General features: G+C 41.5%; 2 protein-coding genes across 2 annotated transcripts in view; both read left to right on the top strand.

Annotated features, from left to right (window-relative positions):
• Positions 1 to 977: 977 nt before the first annotated feature.
• Positions 978 to 8334, top strand: cope (COPI coat complex subunit epsilon). Its single transcript, XM_080506952.1, has 10 exons — positions 978 to 1109; positions 1306 to 1368; positions 1465 to 1565; positions 2367 to 2519; positions 3562 to 3615; positions 3972 to 4053; positions 4456 to 4611; positions 6525 to 6593; positions 7579 to 7653; positions 7981 to 8334. Exons 1-10 carry the CDS (start codon positions 1008 to 1010, stop codon positions 8032 to 8034), a joined length of 909 nt encoding a protein of 302 aa, XP_080363078.1. The 5' UTR covers positions 978 to 1007; the 3' UTR covers positions 8035 to 8334.
• Positions 8335 to 9503: 1169 nt separating this feature from the next.
• Positions 9504 to 19619, top strand: part of cers1 (ceramide synthase 1) — a 28372-nt gene continuing 18256 nt past the window's right edge. Inside the window, exon 1 of the mRNA XM_080505853.1 lies at positions 9504 to 9814. Coding sequence (XP_080361979.1) covers positions 9566 to 9814 — 249 coding nt within the window. The 5' untranslated portion in view covers positions 9504 to 9565. The remainder of the gene's footprint in view (positions 9815 to 19619) is intronic.

Genomic DNA, 19619 nt, shown 5'->3' with positions numbered 1-19619 from the left:
ACTAAAAATGTTTTAAATTCAAAGTTTTTACTGAGGATTGATTTGGGGGGGGATAATTAAAGATTGAAAACCACAACTGCCTAAAAATCGTCTAAACGACATATATATCTGGTTGTGTCTTTGTATAACATATATTTATCAAGTGAAATCATGTAGTGCATTGTCATTTTTAAAGTTTTAAAGTTGTTTTCTTTTGAAATACACATCAGAATTCTTTCATATTTACTGGCTGGTATCCTGGGATGGTCTAACTGCGACCTCATATCAACTAGTATGTAGTGTTTGATCAAGTGTTTTATTTTGAAATGACACATTGGATTTCCTGTGGTTTTCTGAGATGGTCCAGAATTACTGTGATGACAAATAACCTTATAACAACTAGGAACTATGGGGTTAATCTAATTTGAGTTCGAGTGAAATCATGTAGTATTTGGCCATTTTCCAATTTTTTTACATTTTTTTTTACATTTTTTTAACCCAGTGGTATCCTGGTATGGTCGACTAAATAAATAAGACAACTCACCAAATCCATAGCTTCAAATGGACTTAAAATATATGTTTGACTTAATCTAGTATTGGAGAAAAAAATTTAATTCCATCCATACATTATTTGAATTAACTTTTTATAATTATTTTTTTTTAGCTTGAATAAATCATATTTTATAAGAGTTCCAATAGATTCATGGCGATGTGATTTGAACTATTATTTTGTAATCAATTAGCAGACATAGTACACTGCACATTTGACAGCTGCTAAAAGACACAGTTTAATGTCGCTACTTACACTAACTTTACCTTGGCTATTTTTGTTTAAACCTTTTTCTACAACCCTTAGTACTGTGAGACCCTGTATTTTGAGCACCAGAAGACTACACTCCCTGTATGTAAAAAACGTTGCACACTGACGTCAGAAATGCTCTTTTGTAAACTCCATTTCCCAGAATCCTCGGTAAGACGCAGGTGGTGTGACGTGTTTTTGCTACGTGTCGAGGAAGTCTACAGTCAACATGGCGGCGCAACAGAACGATGTGGATGAACTGTTCGACGTGAAAAATGCTTATTACATCGGTAGTTATCAACAATGCATCAATGAAGCGCAGAAGGTGAAGGTAGGTGACGCCTTTTTACCATTTGATCTTGAGAAGTGGCACTGTTTTGTCTGTTTTTGTTGTTCTGTTTTGTCCAACTGAAGACAGGCGGTCGTGTGTTTTTCAACTACTCACTGTACTAACTTGAAATGCTGATAATGTCTCCATGAATTGAAACCGACGCCTCACTAAAAAAGTGTGTTATGTGTCCTCAAAGCCGTCTTCACCGGAGAAGGAGGTTGAAAGGGACGCGTTTTTATACAGAGCATACATCGCTCAGGTAAATCTGTCTTCGGCTTCATGTGTGTCTCTGGGTGTATGCTCCTGGTTTCTAAAGACTGAGTATATGTAATCAACCTGACGTGTCTTCATGCAGAGGAAGTATGCTGTTGTTCTGGATGACATCAAGGCCAACTCTCCCCCCGAACTTCAGGCTGTGAAGATGTTTGCGGAATATCTGTCCAGTGAAAGCAAAAGGTAGGACAACATCCTGAGACTGGACTGTAAGGGACAATTTGAGACGCAATGGCCTCTGGATACTGATATTTAAATGGTCATCTTCCTTTATTTTGAATAGGTTTATAGTTCTTTACTTTGTGTTTTACTTGTTGTTGGCTGTTTTGTTATTGTTGTTTCACAGCAGAGTTGTATCTCTTGACTGTTGTGTTTGTTTTCATGGCTGTTTTTAGTAAATTTTTATGTTTGAACTTGTCAGTGTTTTGCTAATCGTGAAGCATTAGTTTGGGTTGATTACTCCTTGTACATTAGTAATTACAGTGTTTGCCACCTGTTGTGATTGTCCTGTATTGTAAGCTATTTGTGTCTTTTTATTGTTGCTCTGTGCTCTTTTGTGATTTAAGCTGGAATGAAAACAGCTGGATGGATTGTGGTTATTTAGTCTTTTTTGAAGCTCCTGTTCATTTAACCTCTTGGTCTTGTACCTTATCGGCCTGTTCAGTAATCTTGAGATGTAGTTGAATACCGGTAAGTATATAGGGAAAACAGCGTCAAATAAATGTCTATTTTAAACAGTGTGATAATTAATTTAACCACTTTGAATATTATATGCATTGCCAACATATTGTTGATTCATATTTCACGAAACAAAGTTGAGGAGGACAGTTTCCTCTACCCAACACAGTTCTAGAAGAATGAATGAAAGTGTAATTTCTGACATTTTCTAGGTCTCTGCTTATCAGAAGATAATTATTTTGACTTTTTCCTCCTACTTTTTTTTTTTTTTTTTTTAACCTGCAGTGCTGTTTTGTATTTGTACAGAGATGCTATTGTTGCTGACCTGGAAAAGAAGATGGCAAAGAGTGTTGATGCTGCCAACACCGCTTTCCTCCTCATGGCTGCTTCCATTTACTACCATGAGATGAACACTGACGCTGCTCTCAGGACTCTGCACCAAGGAGAAAGCCTGGAATGGTGAGAGAAGATTATTTACCGAGCTCCCTTGGAGATTTTGTTCTTTTACCACACAGATGAAATAGCCTTCCATTGTCATTACCTTGTACATGTTACTTTTAATGTGTAATTTTGAAACTGTTTTTGCCTCTGTACCGATTAATCCTAAAATCCCTTTCAATGATGAGTGCTCATTGAGATACATTTCAAAGGATACACACAATCCTGTGTAAAATATTGAGGGATCCATCACTCGGGGGGGTTCGATATGGACAAAAATATATATCTTTTTAATGTCCCGATAATGATAATATGACAATATTCTTTAAAATGTGATTTAAAAAAAAATTTTTGCAAAGAAAATGCAAAAATTCTCAAAAACAAAGACACACCAGCAGCTCTTGTTTATTTTATGAAAACATTTTCATTTAAGAGACTCAGTTAATCCAATGTGGAGACATTAAATTGGTAAACATTCAGGTTCTCTCTCTTCTGAGGTCAAGTGCGCAGTAAATAAGTGACGCATGTGCTTCACTGTGACAGTTTTCCGGTATTTTCTGGTGTTTATAATTTTAATAAGCTGAGACCAGAGATTCCTGCTCATCTCCTCCATGCCAGACTTTCCTCTGTGTATTTTGTTGCTGTCAACATGCTTGTGTTGAGAGAGCATGTTATTGCCACATGACTGAATCCCGCCCCCTGGCTGGCTTCTGAGGCGCCTCATGCATCTCTACCTTGACTGTTGTGGGTTTTTTTTCTTTTAGAAATAGTGTAAGTACATAGTGTAAAATTACACATTTTTCAAAACATTTACAATAATATTGTAGACAACATATATCGCACACCTCTCGTCATCACATTCCCAGGAAAAGTAGCACTTGCAGGATATGATGTGCTTTGTTTATGGAGGGCCCCATCAAAAGGGTTGATTAATAGCCTGTTGCACAATTTCATTCAAGTTTGTTTCATTCTGTTTCTCATGCCTGTCTAAATGATTCTTGGTTTGTTTCTATTTTGAAGATAGTCAGTGCAAAACTAAACTGCTGTTTTGTTTACTTGTCAGTATGGCGATGAGCATTCAGGTGCTTCTGAGTCTGGATCGAGTTGACCTGGCCAGGTATGCATTTACTATCCTCCTGCAAAAAGGCATCATTGAGTGGAAAAAGCATAGAATTAGTATCCTGCTCTAAAAAATAAAGGGAACACCTCAACAACACAATGTAACTCCACTACTTTTTTGAGCATTGTACATTAGCCTGTTTCTTTTCAGGCTTGAGAAAAACCTCCTGTGTGTTATTGCACACTAAAACACATTTCAACAGTTTCTTTTTTTGTGTAATATTTGACTCCTTATTGTACGATACATGATTGAAAAATCTTTCCATAGACCACTGGATAGAAATATATATATATTTTTTAAGTCTTATTCTCTTGTCCTCTTCTCATGATGCCATTTTTCTCCCCCCGTGACAGGAAAGAGCTGAAGAAGATGCAGGAGCAGGACGAAGACGCTACTCTCACTCAGCTAGCCACAGCATGGGTCAATATTGCTGTGGTGAGGGGAAAAAAAAAAACATTCGTTTATTTTACCAACCAGCAGCAAGAATTATAGTTGAATCTGTACAAAACACAGTGACTGGAATGATTTTACTTTCACCGAGCTGTAGATCGAATGGATATCTCACATTATCACATTATCAACATTCAGGTTGCGTTGAGATTGTCTGAAGCTGCAGGCAGGTTTAAAATAATCAGCAGGCAGTACAGCCTGCAGCGTAATGCTCGCCTCTGTAAAGCATGACGGGTCCTCTGTTCCATTGAAACTGGTCAAGTTCTAACCAGCTCTTCAAAAGCAGTCCACCATCAATACGTGCAAAACAAGGGATGGCTGACACTGTGCACTTATTGTTGACCTCTCCGACTGATCTCTGACTAATGCTGTGCTTTCGTATTCCAGGGCGGGGAGAAGCTGCAGGATGCCTACTACATTTTCCAGGAGATGTCTGACAAGTACTCATCCACACTGTTGCTCCTCAATGGGCAGGCAGCCTGCTACATGGCTCAGAACAAGTGGGAAGAGGCTGAGGGAGTGCTGCAAGAAGCACTGGATAAGGTTGGTGGATTAAAAAAAAAAAAAAAAGATTCAACATGAATTGGTAAACCAAAAGTGTTGTTGTTTACATTCTTATACACTGCTTTATTACGTGGGCTTCTTATGATCTAATATGGGTAGTGAATTCATGCAAAGTGTATATTTGCTGTGTCATGGGATAATTTACCCATATTGGTTTAAAACAAGAATTTTATTCCCCTATTCCTTTACTATGTCACATTTGGCCTTCAGCCCCCCTCTTTCAAAAAACACACTTGGTTTAGAGACCAAGAAAAAACCACACAGATTTAACTAGAAAATACTTTTGAGGTTGTCATTAAGTTCATTCGTCGTCATCATATGTAGCAAATGTGAATCCATTTTCATCATTTTATCCTAAATGCCAGTTTATTAACGCGGTGAGCCTTGATTTTACAGACCACATCTCGCCTACACACACTGCTCAGTTGGATAAGAGTACAAATACACTATTTCCACATAAACGAACCTGCCTCGATGACCCTCTCGGGGCGCGTCCACACCAACCCTGTTTGATCCAGACTTCATTTTAGGGAATTTCGGGGAAAGTCGGCTTCGTTTGGGCATGTGTGAAAACTCCCTGGACTGTGATCTGGATCAAACAGAAAAAAAGTGTTGTGGGCAGTCATGGAGTCGTGAGGAAGGCGCTCATTGATACAGTATATGGTCTGAAGATTACTTTTCACGGTTGCCTGTGGCTAACCCAGTAGCCACGAGCTGGCCAAAAAGGGGCGGGATTTCTGATTTCAAACCAAAGTTGGGTGTTTAAATGTTTTTTCCCCATCAATTCCCCAGACTATACATACACACAAAAGAGGCATTCAGCTCAAAGCATGTCCAATGAATCCATAGTCTATGTAGCTTTTGCGGAACTTTTTTCTTTTTGACAGATTCACCTGTCTCCTCAGCCTGACATGCCACCAGTGTTCCTCCCATTGCTGACTTACACTTTTAATGTAAACGCTTAAAATGTTTGTATTTTTAAAAAAATACGGTAAATGCAGACTCACCTATTTAAGACATAAATACATGTCATACCCCCTAAAATCAGATGTGGTTTATATGGCCCACATGAGTCTTTAAATCAATCATAAGTAATATTGGTGGGGACCGGCGAGTATTTGTCAAGCATCTTTCAAGAATTGAATTTTACTGTGAAAAAAACCTGCTGTGCCTTCACTTTAACAGCAGATGGCAGCACACGCTTGTGTCCTTCATTGGATTTGAACTTCTGTTACTGAATCTGGAATGATCAGTCAAGCATGGGAAACAGACGTCATACAACGAATTGTTACATATTTTTTGCGTTTTGTACTTTCCAACTTTACTGTCTCATAATTGTTGCAGCTTCAAAATGATCATATCTCACTGTGAGTAGGGCTGACGAAATATACCACTCGGTGTCTTTTAGGGATTTAACAAGCTACATATTTACAGATGAACGGTTAACTATTGATATCCTCAACTGAAAAGAACACATCCACAGTGTAATGCAATTTTTAGACTTTTCTTTCTGTCAGGCCTAATCAGACGTATTGTTTTATAGTAGTAGTTTTATAGATATAAATCTAATAAGTAAACACAACAGAAGTAATTACATTAATAAAAAAAAAAATGCATTCTTCAAGCAACACTCCTAATTTCCTTACCACATCGACTTTCATTTGAATGACAGAATGTAGTAAGACAGTAAACTGTCACTATCCAAACAGCTTGTTGTTTGCGCCAAATATGACTGAAGTGCAAATGAGTTGCTTAGAGTATGAGACATTGATCGTGTGAAACTGGAGCCGCTGCTAATTTTTAACATCCACTTTTCACATGTCCAGTTACCTTTGTTTGAACAAGTCTCTCACTTTCTGTCCATCTGTATCTTTCTCTCTCACCCTTATCAGGACAGCAGCCACCCTGAGACGCTGATCAACCTCATCGTGCTGACCCAGCACCTGGGCAAAGCTCCCGAGGTGAGACTTTGGACCCAGAGCTATTAATGACTCTGCTTCTTTAATGGTCATCGGTTTCACACTGTCATGAAGACTAACGCTCCTCCAAAGAAGCCTCGAAACCAGAATTGTTTGGTACACTATGATGCGTCCAAGATGCACTTCACAAGAATTACAGTTCAAACTCAGAAAATGTATCCCGGGAAGCAAAGTCCTTTATCAGATAGAATGTTTCTCCAGCGTATCTGTCCAGGTTCAGTGGTGTGAGTCTTACAACGCACAATTCAGAGTCCATGAGATAAAGGTGTGATTATCTTTTTTTAAAATTTGATGGACATGATAGCGGTGCAATAGAACGCTGACCATTAACTCACAGTCATCATTAACGTGTCTCCGCCTGTGATAACTGCTGATTATCACATTTCCCTCAAGGTTAAAGTGAAGTTGACACAGAGTAACCATAAAAAATAACGATTAAAAGGACTTTTCCAACATGTTTTGTTTTTTTTCTTCTTCTTCTCCATAATCTATGGTGAGCAAAAATGACTATGTGTGCACTTAGATTTATGCCAATGCCATCCAGGCTATAAGTTCTCACAAGTGCCAACAATTTGAATGCACATATTCTGGAGTAACAGCAATTAAATCACCTTTCTTCCTGGAAGCTGTGTCAATTTATAGTTCTATCTCCAGAATGTATTTCTCAATCACATTAAATTTTCATGACTGAATACTCTTTGAGCAACAACAGAAGTGTAAGAGTGTGTGTGGGTGTGTGTGTACACCATTAAAGTGTTTATTTAGCTGTTATTATGTCACGATGATTAGCAGTGGCTGCAATATGGACTATCACAACTTTCATCTGGTTTGTAATTGAGTGTAAGGAATGTTTTACATTGTTGTGTCAGCGGAACGTCACCTTCTTCAAGCCATTTGGAACAACACAAATATTAGGGTGCGTTTTCTTTTAACTGTCATTTGGCAACTTGTATTTGTCTGTCCTCAGGTAACCAATCGGTACCTCTCCCAGCTGAAGGATGCACACCGAGCCCACCCTTTCCTCAAAGACTACTTAGCCAAGGTAATTTGCTTGGTGCTCAGTACTCGACACTGTCGCTGTACAGGGTGGGTTGGACTCACAGGACCATTGCATAGCCGCTAAGAAACCCCCGTGTTATAATTTATACACCTGGCTTTGTTGTTTGATGGTCTTTGATGGTTTGGAGCAGAGCCTCTTTACCCCCTTGCAATACATCATGTTGTGATTACACAAGACTACAAATGTACATAAACATGCGAAAACTGGCTTAGAGTGTTGCCAAACAAATCCCGCAATGCACAGCTGTCCCTATGGTCACATTTATTTATTTATTTTTTAACTGTTTTCCCCTGCTCTGTTTTCCTACAGGAGAATGAGTTTGACAGACTAACGATGCAGTACGCTCCCATCGCTTCAGCGTAAAACATCTGCCTTCACTGAGGCCTCAACACTGAAATTCAGCTTAAAACCATGTCAACAATGCTCTTTCTTTTTTTTTTTTTTTCCCCTCCCCCCAGCGTCTCTCTGGCTTACATGTATTTGTTTTGATATATTTACTGGGAAAGTTTGGCTGTTACTTAATCCACCGAGGAGTCATAACTTCCCTTGCAGGCAAACGAGATGCGTCTGCTCTGGTGTCCATTCTTTATAAACCTGCAGATAGGAACATGTCTGTGTTGTGGAAACATTCCTTTGAAATGATAATAAATGTTTAAAACCTGGGCTTGTGTTTGATGTGTGGTTTGTGGACTCGAGAGGGAGAAAAAAAAAAAGGGGGGGCGCATCTGCCCATGCACGAATTAAAAGCACTGAAATTATGTAAACGATCGTCTCTTCTGGTGTCTCCATGAGAAGCGCCGGCCAGCACTGTCCCTTTAAATCATCCTTTTCTAATCCTCCCCGAGTTTCAAGTCGGGGGTTCGAACAGAAGATAGCGGTCCTCGTTACGTCACGCCCTTTCTTATTTACCATCCCTTTTTGTCATAAAGGTCTCGCGCTGGCCCCCTTTTGGCGCACCAGTTGATCCCAGCGGAGACGCACGGCGCGGCTTGTCACAGCGCAGCCTCCGACAAGTTGGCCGCGAGGAGGAGACGCAGCAGCAGCAGCAGCCTCTCGCCGGGATCATTTTCCTGCACATTTATTCTTTCTGTTTTTCCGCTGGAATATCGCGTGTCCGTGCGCGAGGCGTCGGGCTGTGAAGGATCGGCTGCCGAGGCTCGCGAAGCGCCACAGAGACATTATATAAGGCGAATAACGGACAGAGATGCGACCGTGTGTGACCGCGTAGCGGCTCCGTGATCCGGCCAGCAAGGCGACCTGGACCCTCAAGCTGAATTAGCTTTTAGATTTATAATACGTCTATTCTCGTGGCCGGAGCTCTTGCTTTAAAAAAAAAAAAAAAACCAGGCCGATTCATTCTAATAGCTCGCTAACTGAAAAGCCGCCAATGCGGGTCCATTCACGATCGTGCGCGTTAGATTTAATTTAGCTAAGGCGGCTAACCGGGACCCGCCGCTGTCGCAGATGAGCGGTGTGCGTAGCGGAATGATGATGAGAAGGAACCTCCGACAGACCGTCGCTCATGGCTCAGATTAATAATCAAAATCCATTTAGTGATTGGTTCGCGTGATCATCGGCTCGAGCCTCGCGGCGCAGTGTGGTCCGGGCAGACTTGGAGCACGAGCCGCGATCATTCATAAAAGCGTCCCGGAGGCGAAGAGCGGGCCCATGTCTTAATTCGGAAAACAAAGAATTAGGCTACTGAACGGGGTAAGCTGGTTAGATAAGCTCGTTCTGGCGTTTGTAGTTTGAGCTCGCGAAGCCGGTCGACCCATCAGTCGCACGGTCTGGACTCTGTTCTCCCTCCTTCCAGCCGCTGGGCTCATTTCTCCTGGTTTTTCACGCCTTTTTTTTTTTTTTTTGGTGCGTGTCGTTGATCCTGCGACGCGCCACGATGGGTGGTCACGCCGGGAGCGTCGAGCCGGTGGAAGTGGAGCCCATGCCAGGATACTTGGACCTGATCATCAGAGCCTCCACCACCATAGTGGGCGCATGGAGGGACTGTAGCGGCTGCGGGCTGGAGCTCTCCAAACAGACTCTCCTGGATAACGCGTACATTACCTGGGTCGAAATCGCCCTGTTCTTCTTTTGCGCCTTTTTGTGGACGCAGGTCAGGCGGGGACTGACAGAAAGTCTGTTTAAGGTGGGTGACGCCGATTAAAACCCGTTCACATTCCTAACGCGTGGGCACTGAGTGCTGATTGAAAGCGCTGCACAGGTGTGGCCTCGCGTCTCTCAGTGGGAGGCACGCGCCCCGCACGCCGGAGACGCGTGAGGCGAGTGATGCACAAGTGGGGAGAGAGCGTGACAGATGTGGGCATATATTGGTTCCAGTTGCAGGTTTAGGATACACTTAGTCCGCTTTTTTTTTTTGGGGGGGGGGGGGGGGGCTTTGAGTCACATCCGTTCAAAGGCGCCGGCTTCCATCTCCTTTTCAGAAAATGTGAACCTGAAAGCGCAGCTGCTGCCCACAGTTTCCTCATACGTGCTAATTCTGGTGGTTCGGGTCACTGAAGTTGAGGTTCAAGTTGGGTAAGGAGGTGTACACTGATATCCCAGCCAGCTCAAATACATTATGATGTTTGCTGCGTGGCTCGAAGCACGTTCTCAGCATGTGGGCACGTGGAGAGAGGGAGCAGGCCAGTATGACAGGTCACTCCTGGGGGGGGGGGGGTTATACATTCATAGGTCTTATCTGTTCACCTTGCAGGGGGAAAACAGGTGTGGGAGCTCTCACAAGTGAGTAAATAAAGACATCATTTCTAATATTTATTTTTTGAGGCTGTTCAGTTGGTTTATTCATAAGCGCATGTCAGTCAAATGGTTTCAAATGGAAGCAAGGTGTATATGTTCCAATCTAGAGGCATTGCATCATAACCCACACTAATTAAACCCCTTTATGAATAAATACTGTAGGCTAACTTCGTTTGCCTTGCAGTCCCCTAACAGATTGAAACTATTTTGGTGTAGTTATCAGTACATTTTTAGACATAACAGCAAAGTCATTTGCCATAGATGAATGAAGTAGTAAACCTATTAATCAGATTTCCTTCTCTTCTCTTTTTATTTTCTCTTAATATATTCCTACTCCCAATATCCATACCTTTATGAAGGACATCTTCTGAGAAGTCTCTTGGTGTTCTGCTGGTAATAGGAGTTGACAGTGATGCCTGTTTATAATCTGGTAAATTGGATAGCTGTGAAAAGTCTTTAATAGTATTGATGCAGAATCAAATGCAAATTAATTGTTGTCATCGGCCAGTCCTACTTATTGATTTTAAGCTCACATTAGAAGCAAGTCGCTGGCGTGAACTAGGAAAGCATTGTGTGTACTTAACAACATGCACTCACAGAGCTCCGGTGTCTCTAAAAAGCGGCATGACAACATTTTACCGCCATGCGTCTGTTGGAGGCCACATGCTCTGATGATCTGCATCCTGCCCAGTTCCTCTACATTTGGTTCACCCATCCAAGGTCTGAGTACATCCGCCAGGGAGTCGCCCACAGATAGCCTGTATGTGGCCTCTGGTATTTTACTATGATGGTGAGTGGGGGTGGAGTGCGTCTGCACATGGTGGATGATGATGCCGGAGTGGTATACTGTAGCTCAGGGCCCCATGTGCAAAGCCAGATGCGGCCAGAAAATTCAAAGCATGAGGTCTGTTTTCCCCTTCACATTATGCTTGTGTGTCAGGAGTATGTGTGACTCACGGGGTTCTCGGGAACACTGATGGTTTGGACTCTGTTTGAGGCCTGGATACTATTAGAGCTTTATAGGATGAGAAGAGGTTGATTCCATAATATAGCTAAGGCTGTTCAGGGTGTAATACCGCCTTTATAGTGTGTGTAGTAGAAATAAAGAGGATGAGTGTTGTAGTTATACATCAAAACTGAGTTGGGTTGTCAGGAATACAACTACAATGTACAAATAACTTGGATCGAAGCAGGAGGCTTCTCGTGTCGTTTAGTTGGATGCTGAGTAAACCACAGTGCATTTCATAACTTGACAGTAATGACTGACTGTGGCTTCCACAGTGTTGAGCTTTGTAATTGCCATGGTTACTGATTTGTAGTCAAGTGGCTGAACTGTCAAAAGAACAATAAGTCACAACACAATCATGAGTAAACATGCTTGATTAGATTCAGACCTGCAACCTTACAGACAGTAAATATTAGCTTGTGCATCGGCGGACAAAGCATGTGTAATCTCTGCCATTCGCTCGCCTGTGACATGAGGACTAAAGGTTGGTGTTTCTGACACGACGTGGGCCTTTACACGTGCGCTCAAAAAACTGAACCGCGAAGCACATTGGGCGTCTTTGTTTCTGAATATTTTATTTCCGCTTAGTTCAATTGAACCAACTTCATAAAGAAGTTTCTTCATAAAACTAGGCAACAGATAAATCAAGAAGAAAAGCAGTTGTGCGCTCTGCATTTTGCCCCGTGCAGTTCAGTTCAAGTTTAACAGTTTGACGTTTGCATTCTTTTCTTTATACAGCCGAAGACTTTTTTTCTCCCACAATCTAAAGAAATGCTTGTTCGGTTAATTGGTGTCTGTCTATAATATGACAGGTGTGAATATACAGCGTCGGTGGGTGATTGTCTTTTTCTTTGTGTTGGCACTGTGATGGACAAGCCACCTGTCCATCCTGTAATGAGTTTTTTTTTTTTTTTTTTTGCTGGCCATCTTGGATTGGGTCCGGCCCTCGGTCGTTCTCAGACGGCACAGGTATTGAAGATGGATGGATTAATGAATCCCTTAATCCATAGAGTAATTCATTTCCTCATTGTTAATTGCAGTACTTACAGTCGTGTGTGAAGAATTGAAGATTTAAAATATACATTTCTTTCATTATTTAGATGTTTTTAATTGTACAGACCAAATGATAATTGTGATCATGTGATGCATGTTTTTTTCTGCCGTCTTGTTTTTTCCACAGTCAGTAGTACATCATATACTGTAACCACATGAGACTAGTTCATTGAAAAACATTTACAGCCACGGCCAAGTAGTTTTAAGTAAATATTACTTAAAGTAAGAGGCCGTGCAAGGGCCATGAAGTTAACTACAAATTATAAACCAGGACGTCATGCTAACCATCAGATCTCTGGTGTATTTACAATACATGGAGCAGCCATTATGGTTGGAACAAAGAGGCTAAAACCAGGCCTCACGTAATTTCGCGCCATGTGGCTGGGTGAGGTGAATTGAAGTGTATTTGGTGGGGGGAGGGACTTCTGTGCTGAAAAGCGTGTGGTTGAGTGAGTGTTTCACATTTAGTTTCATGCCTGATTGTACAAGCTGCAGCGGCACCTCATGCAGATAACTTGCAGTTCGGCCTTTTTGAGTTACACTGTACTGGGTTGCATCAACGTGTTTTACCTCACCCGCTCTTACTACTGAAAACTTGCATTTTAAAAATCTGTGGGGGGGAGTGCCCTTTATGTTAAGTGCTGAAATGCACGCCTAAAGAAATGTAGCAAGTTGCAATCTAAATGTCACACGGAGCACATGAAAGCATGAGTCATTGTTCCTTCCTCTTTTTATTTTTAAACTTTAATTTGCACTAACGTGCTTTAAGTGTGTGAAGCATGTGCGTCTCTGTTTGCTGGAACAATATATACATATATATATATTTTATTTGCAGAGTTCTGTATAAGCACACGAGGTCTTGTGGTCACGAGTTTGCAAGCAGGTCTTCACATTGCACGTACACTACGAGAGGCCATTTCCTTAAAGGCTGTGGAAAAAGAATTGCAAAAAAAATAATAATAATGACAGTCGCGCGTGCAAACAGTAGACAAAGATGGTTTCAAGAAAATGATCAAACTCAGACGAGGTCGTGAGAGGAAGGAAGGACTGGAGCAGAGAAGTGGGCTGACGGGATGTGAGTATCTGGGGCCTTGCCAGCTGACTCAGCAAACAGCAGCCAATCAGTAACACAATGGCGCGCACACCTACACACATGGCTGGCGAGAGGACACGCTGTATATTGTCTTATGGATCTGACATTTTCAGATCTGTGCACCATCTTAGTTTTTCCATCCAGCCACATCCTGCATGTTTCCCGTACCGGCAGGGATGTGCAGTTATGTCAGAGCAGGTAGGTGGTGGTCAAGCCTTCTCAGCACCACTTTATGACTGCTCTCTGTAAATGCCTCTCTCTTTACTCACACACTCACTCTGAGGCAGTGCCATAAAGAGGAGAGCAGCACCGACGATGCCAACTTCTCGGCCTTGTCGCAGTGCTTATCTTCCTGCTCTGAGCTGAGTGGCACCGCATCCCCTGCTGTTCTAAATGTGAAAGCAGCCTGAGGTTTGACAAGGTTCCCGACCACATATCCCAGATCACTTTCCACTAAGCTCCCCGCTCATTGTTGTGCATTAGAGCCGCAGAGAGAAATCCGACACCGGATTTGTGGTCAAGGGGAAGTTGTATCTATTCAGTCAAAAGTGCCTACTCAGGTGAAACTTGGTTGTAATTTTGACACTGATTGTAAACAATTGGTATTTGTCATGGAATCTGACTGGTGCTGGTCTTATCCCTCTCCTCTCCTCTCCTCTCCTCTCCTCTCCTCTCCTCAGCACTCAGCATCTAGCTGGACAGATAAAAGTTTGCATTCCCATGTTTGGCACGTCACTTCCTAAATATATCTTTTGATATCTCTTGAAATTGCAGACAACAGAATTTTTTTTTTCTCGCATGTCAAATGTAGATTATTGACTTTTCTCTGTTTTTATGTTTGTGAAGGATATACCCTGGACAGGTCAGCAGCCCATCACAGGGCCGAGTTCGTGAGAGCATCAGCCAGTATATAGAATGAAGCGTCAAGTTTCTAAACAGATCAGTTTGTATTCTTTGCACTGAAACAGCAGTCATCTAACGATGTTGAAACCCAGTCAAGCAATAGTGCAGCTTCTCAAATAACCGGTACTGCTGGCTGAACGTTGATTGCTCTTTGCTGTAGTTTATTAAACTTTTCAGACTCTGAGACACATTTACTGCATACAGCAGATATAGGTAGGTCTGTTCCAGGGTTTAATTCAAAATCTGTATTGTTCATTGAGTTTGTGGAGCAGTTTGTCGTCCAATATTGTTTTTTGTTTTTTTTATCCAGTGGTTCACTATCAGCATATTGAAGGGATCCTGAACAAAACACCAAACCACAGTTTAAAATGGGTCGAATTGGCATGTGAGTGTGAACGGTGAATATGATTGAAAGTGTGAAGACTACGAAATAATCACATATTTTTAAATGTAGAATAATACCACTGAGCAGATCCTGGCTGGATGTTAATTAGCATTTACAATAGTGGGAGCAGGTGTTATTTCATATCTTAGAGAAAAATTATACTACTTAAAAAACTAAAGGTCAAACTTTTGAATTATAGACCTACACAGATTTAAGCAATTAGAATCCGAAATATTTGTATTGTCAGGAACTAAAAAAGTGTAACATTTCACAGTACGGGGAATTGTTTTTGGTCTCATGTGCAAAACACAAAAGTAAGCAAAAAAAATCAGTCAGAAAGGATATGGTTATCTAATTGAATTAAATATGTGCACAATAAGTAATTATTCAACCTTGGTCTTTGCCACCTCAGCCTCCATCCATCAGGTCAGTTTAGAAATTCAATTTTATTTGTTCAGAAAAAAACATTTAGAAGAAAACCCACACACATATATTCAGAGTTGTAGTTCTACACAGAAAATTACTGCAGATCAGCGATGTCATTTAACAGGGAATGGCGGTGCAGTCTTTACCAGTGTGAGCCATAGCTGAAGAAGCCATATATACATCACCAGCTATGAAACAGGGCTGTGAATCAGCTCTGTTTTGTGAGTGGGGCAGTCGCTATCTCCTCTGGTCAGCTGGAATGTGCCAAGAGGCCTTGGCCACTATAGAGCCGCCTCTCAATCTTTTCCCTCTTCCTCTCTTTTCCTGTCTCATTTATTTTCCCCACACATTGACTCAGTGGACAGGCTTTTGTTGGGCAAGAGCGTGCCGTCACTGAAGGCTTCTGACTTGGCAGCTCTCTCCCCTCTAACAAGGACACTTTATAACAGCCACTGTGAAGTCGATGGTCGGACGGGAACCAGTTCATTCACTGCGCGACACAAACATCAGTGCACTTTCAACCCGCGCGTTGGGTATTTGTTCTTTATACTTATGGGGTTGGATCTTAGAGCCAAGCATTCTTGGGATGCAATGAGATCATCCTCCTCATTTCAGCCTGTCAGTCTCTGTGGAAAAAAAAAAAAGAAAGCCAAACGGGTACATTCTCATGGCCTTACTGTCGGACACACTGCACTTTCCAATGCAATGTGGTGGTTTGCTTACTTTTTCTGTTCCCCTCTCTTTCCTCACTCTTCCCCTCGTTCTGTTATATCTGCCTGGCATTTCTTTTGTCCCGGCTCAGCAAACACTTTTGGGTTTGCAATACCTTGTAGCAAGATAACGCAAGGCTGAATTTTGAGTGTGGCACCTTTTTAGAGGGTCTCACTGACATCTGGCTATAGTTACAACATTTATTGTAACTAAATAAGTAGCCAAGTAGTGACTAACACGGAGATGTTGCACAGACACTTCCTGTCTCCCTCCAAGTTGTCACTTTTAAATTGCAGATTTTTAAAAATAAATTGTTGTTTACCTCGCTCTTTCCGCTCTGCGTTCTTATAGAGAATTAAGTTGGCAACTAAAACTGGATTGTGTCAAAGAAAAGCCACTATTGTGATTTTTTTTTTTGATTTATTCTAAACGTAGCAATTGTCTTACGTCATGTTAGTAGTAAAACGTGTTTTGGATGAATGAAGCCAAACAAAAGCTGAACTCGTTGCAGGATCACATTGATCGACTGCACAGGTCTGGAGCCACGTGACACAGATCAGCACTGTGTGTCTGATCTACTCCTCCTGTAATCAATACCTGAGCCAGTAATTTAACCTTAATCCACACATCCAGTCATTATTTAAAACCATTAGTCTGTTAGTGTAATGAGGCCTATCTGCAATACAGGGAGCCACAATCATCAGCCTCAACCTGGCTCTTTAACCCAAACAAGCTTAATACACAAGCTTCTGTTATTAGCTGCAGTGTCATGTGGCCAAGTGGTCATAGTATTAGTGATAACTACGAATGCACAGGAATGTGTTAGTAAGACACATTGGTGAGGCCTAGGTTCTGTACAGTATATACAAGATCAACAATGACTAAGTGGTGCCCTCGTTAGCCCTGGTGCTTTACTTTATAATCCTCCTGGGTTCAGATTTGCCGGTCAGCAAGTTGTGTATGCTTTTTTTATTGCCGTAGCGAGATTTGGCCAGGTGCTTCTACAGTCCCAATACATGCATGCTGGAGGGTCTAAATTCACGAATGGTTCGACGTTCTGTCCAGCAACCAGCAGTGTGCACTCTGAGCTTCACCTGGTGGCTGCTGGGATATCCCACAGTCATTCTGACACTTTCCAGCAGGCTTGAGTAGCATGGTTGTCTCTGACCGGCCTGTCGGCGCTCAAAGAGAAATTATGGGCCAAAGAGAAATGAGTCCACGTGGGGCGTGAATACACCTGCTTTTGCTTTCAGTTTAAAAGTTTTTGCTTTATATTTTCATTTTATAAAGGCCATGGTGAACTATTGTGGCTCGCAGCACTAACATTTCTTACCCTGCAGACCTGTAGTAAAAAAAAAAAAAAAGACACATGGATATAGCTAAATGTTGAGATCTCGCTGAGACACAGATAAAGCTTCGTGTACCATAAAAATGATTCAAGAATGATGCGGTGCAGGAACAATAGCTTCCCAAAACCATGTTCTAATGACAAATGTATTTATAATGAGCAGTATTTGCATCAACTCATGGCTCAACCCTCCTCAGTCCAAGGTTCTCATGTGGAAAAGATTTGCCCTCCCCTGCTTCACAGGATCAACGAAGTATTAATGATTGAGCTTCAATAAAAAAAAAAAAAAACAACCCAAAATCGGTTCATGGGCCTTGTTGTAGTGTCTACAGAAAGGTAAAAACTCAAATCAAATGATGACGATTATGTTGATGGTACTTTTATCAATTGAATTCATCCCATATTCATCTTTTCTTCCAAAGCTGGAAACATTTAGTCGTTGTAATCGGCCCCATGTGTTGTTTTACCACGTTTGGCCACAGTTTGGGAATTACAAATAAATCTAATTTCTAAATCAATTTCCATGTGAAATATGAGCAGTTTTCTGCCTGACAATTGTGTGTTTTTCCGGTTATCATGGTGTCCCACATTTGTTTCCACTTTGTGCTCATAAACAAAAGGAAGAATCAGAGTAATTTCACCCACTCTGATCAGAATCAACCAGAACAACAACCACATCAATGAAATATGCAGACCCCTATTGTTACAGTCACAAATAACCTCCAGTTATGATTAAGAGCTGCTTTAGAGCATTTTTTTTTTTTCTAGGTACGTCTCTGGAAAGCTCGTTTCCAGTTCTGGACAGACAACAATCTAACATTAGTTAATCAGCAGCGTCATTCATAATGATTTGCTTCATCAATGCACATTCTCCTGTGGCACACATGTACGCATTACACTGATAACCACCAGTCCTCGTTCTCGCTGTCTTGCCAGGAGCCTCGATACTGCATTATGAATGACAGCCATATGTCTCCGAGCTGTCAGTTTGGACCGAGAGCAGATTAAGTGGCAACACTTCACCGAGGCTGTATCTTTATTTCTCTCACTGTATGCCACTGATTGGCCGCAAATAAATTTCACCTGCTATTTTTTTTTAGTTTGTACAGATCGTTTGTACAAGTGTAAATACTGCCATCCCTCTCGCCACTTTGAAAGGCACTTCGTTATGATTAAATGGGAGATTGACTGAAGTATGATTGCAAGACAGACCTACGGGATTCAAACCCCTGATGTCACAGGCTTCTGAAGTGCCATATCATTACAGCAGATCTTAAATGTTGTGTACCGTGAAGGAATTCTTTGAGGCCTTTCGGACACGATTCTCAATGGTATTTAGTCTGTTGGTGAGTTTACAGATGATGAAAATGTCACCACTCTGATGGGTTTCATTGCATTCAGAGCAGCTGACTGTAGCTTTGTTGAGTTGAGGAAGACAGTTATCCATGTGTTTGTTTGTTGGGGGACTTTTTTGTTTTATAAACATTCATCATCTTCTTCAATAAGAACTTATATAATAGCAAAAACAAAAGCAGCATTATAGTAATTACACACTCTTTCATGTGTGGATCGGACACAGATAAAAAAAAAAACCACATGACAACTCACGGCAATAAAAAAAAGCATCTTTATAAAAAAGCTTGAGTCATTCTGAACTTCAATATAACACACAGCGTTCGTACGCGTTAATGCAGGGTGAGCGCTACAGCATGTGAGGAAGTGAGGTTGTGCCACTACATATACCAGTGAACTACAAATATGGTTCATGTCTCAAAACATCACATGATGAGATGTTGAAAATGACAAGACTTCATTGTGTCTTAAGATATACAGCCTGATAAATAAGGCTGAACAATTGTGTTTCTGTGACACTCTTAGGAAATAATGATGTTTCATTAAGGTGTGGGGACAGCAAACGTGAGAAACGTCTGAGTTTAATCCTGTAAAAGACTTTTCCTGTGTGTGTGTGTGTGTGTGTGTGTGTGTGTGTGTGTGTGTGTGTGTGTGTGTGTGTGTGTGTGTGTGTGTGTGTGTGTGTGTGTGTGTGTGTGTGTGTGTGTGTGTGTGTGTGTGTGTGTGTGTGTGTGTGTGTGTGTGTGTGTGTGTGTTAGCTTTGGTGCTCCAGTAGTTAATTTGACCCGCTAATAGGCTCGACCTCCTCCTAACAAGTACATCTGTTCTCTCCTTTGCTCTCTCTCTCTCTCTCTCTCTAATTCTAGCTTTCTCTATCTTTAATATTCATACTCCTACGCGACAAATTCCTGATTTG

This window comes from Blennius ocellaris (assembly GCF_963422515.1).
Source record: "Blennius ocellaris genome assembly, chromosome: 12".
Classification (NCBI taxonomy): Eukaryota; Metazoa; Chordata; class Actinopteri; order Blenniiformes; family Blenniidae; genus Blennius; species Blennius ocellaris.
Note: the sequence above shows the minus strand (reverse complement) of the source record. Positions and strands in the feature narration are given on the sequence as shown.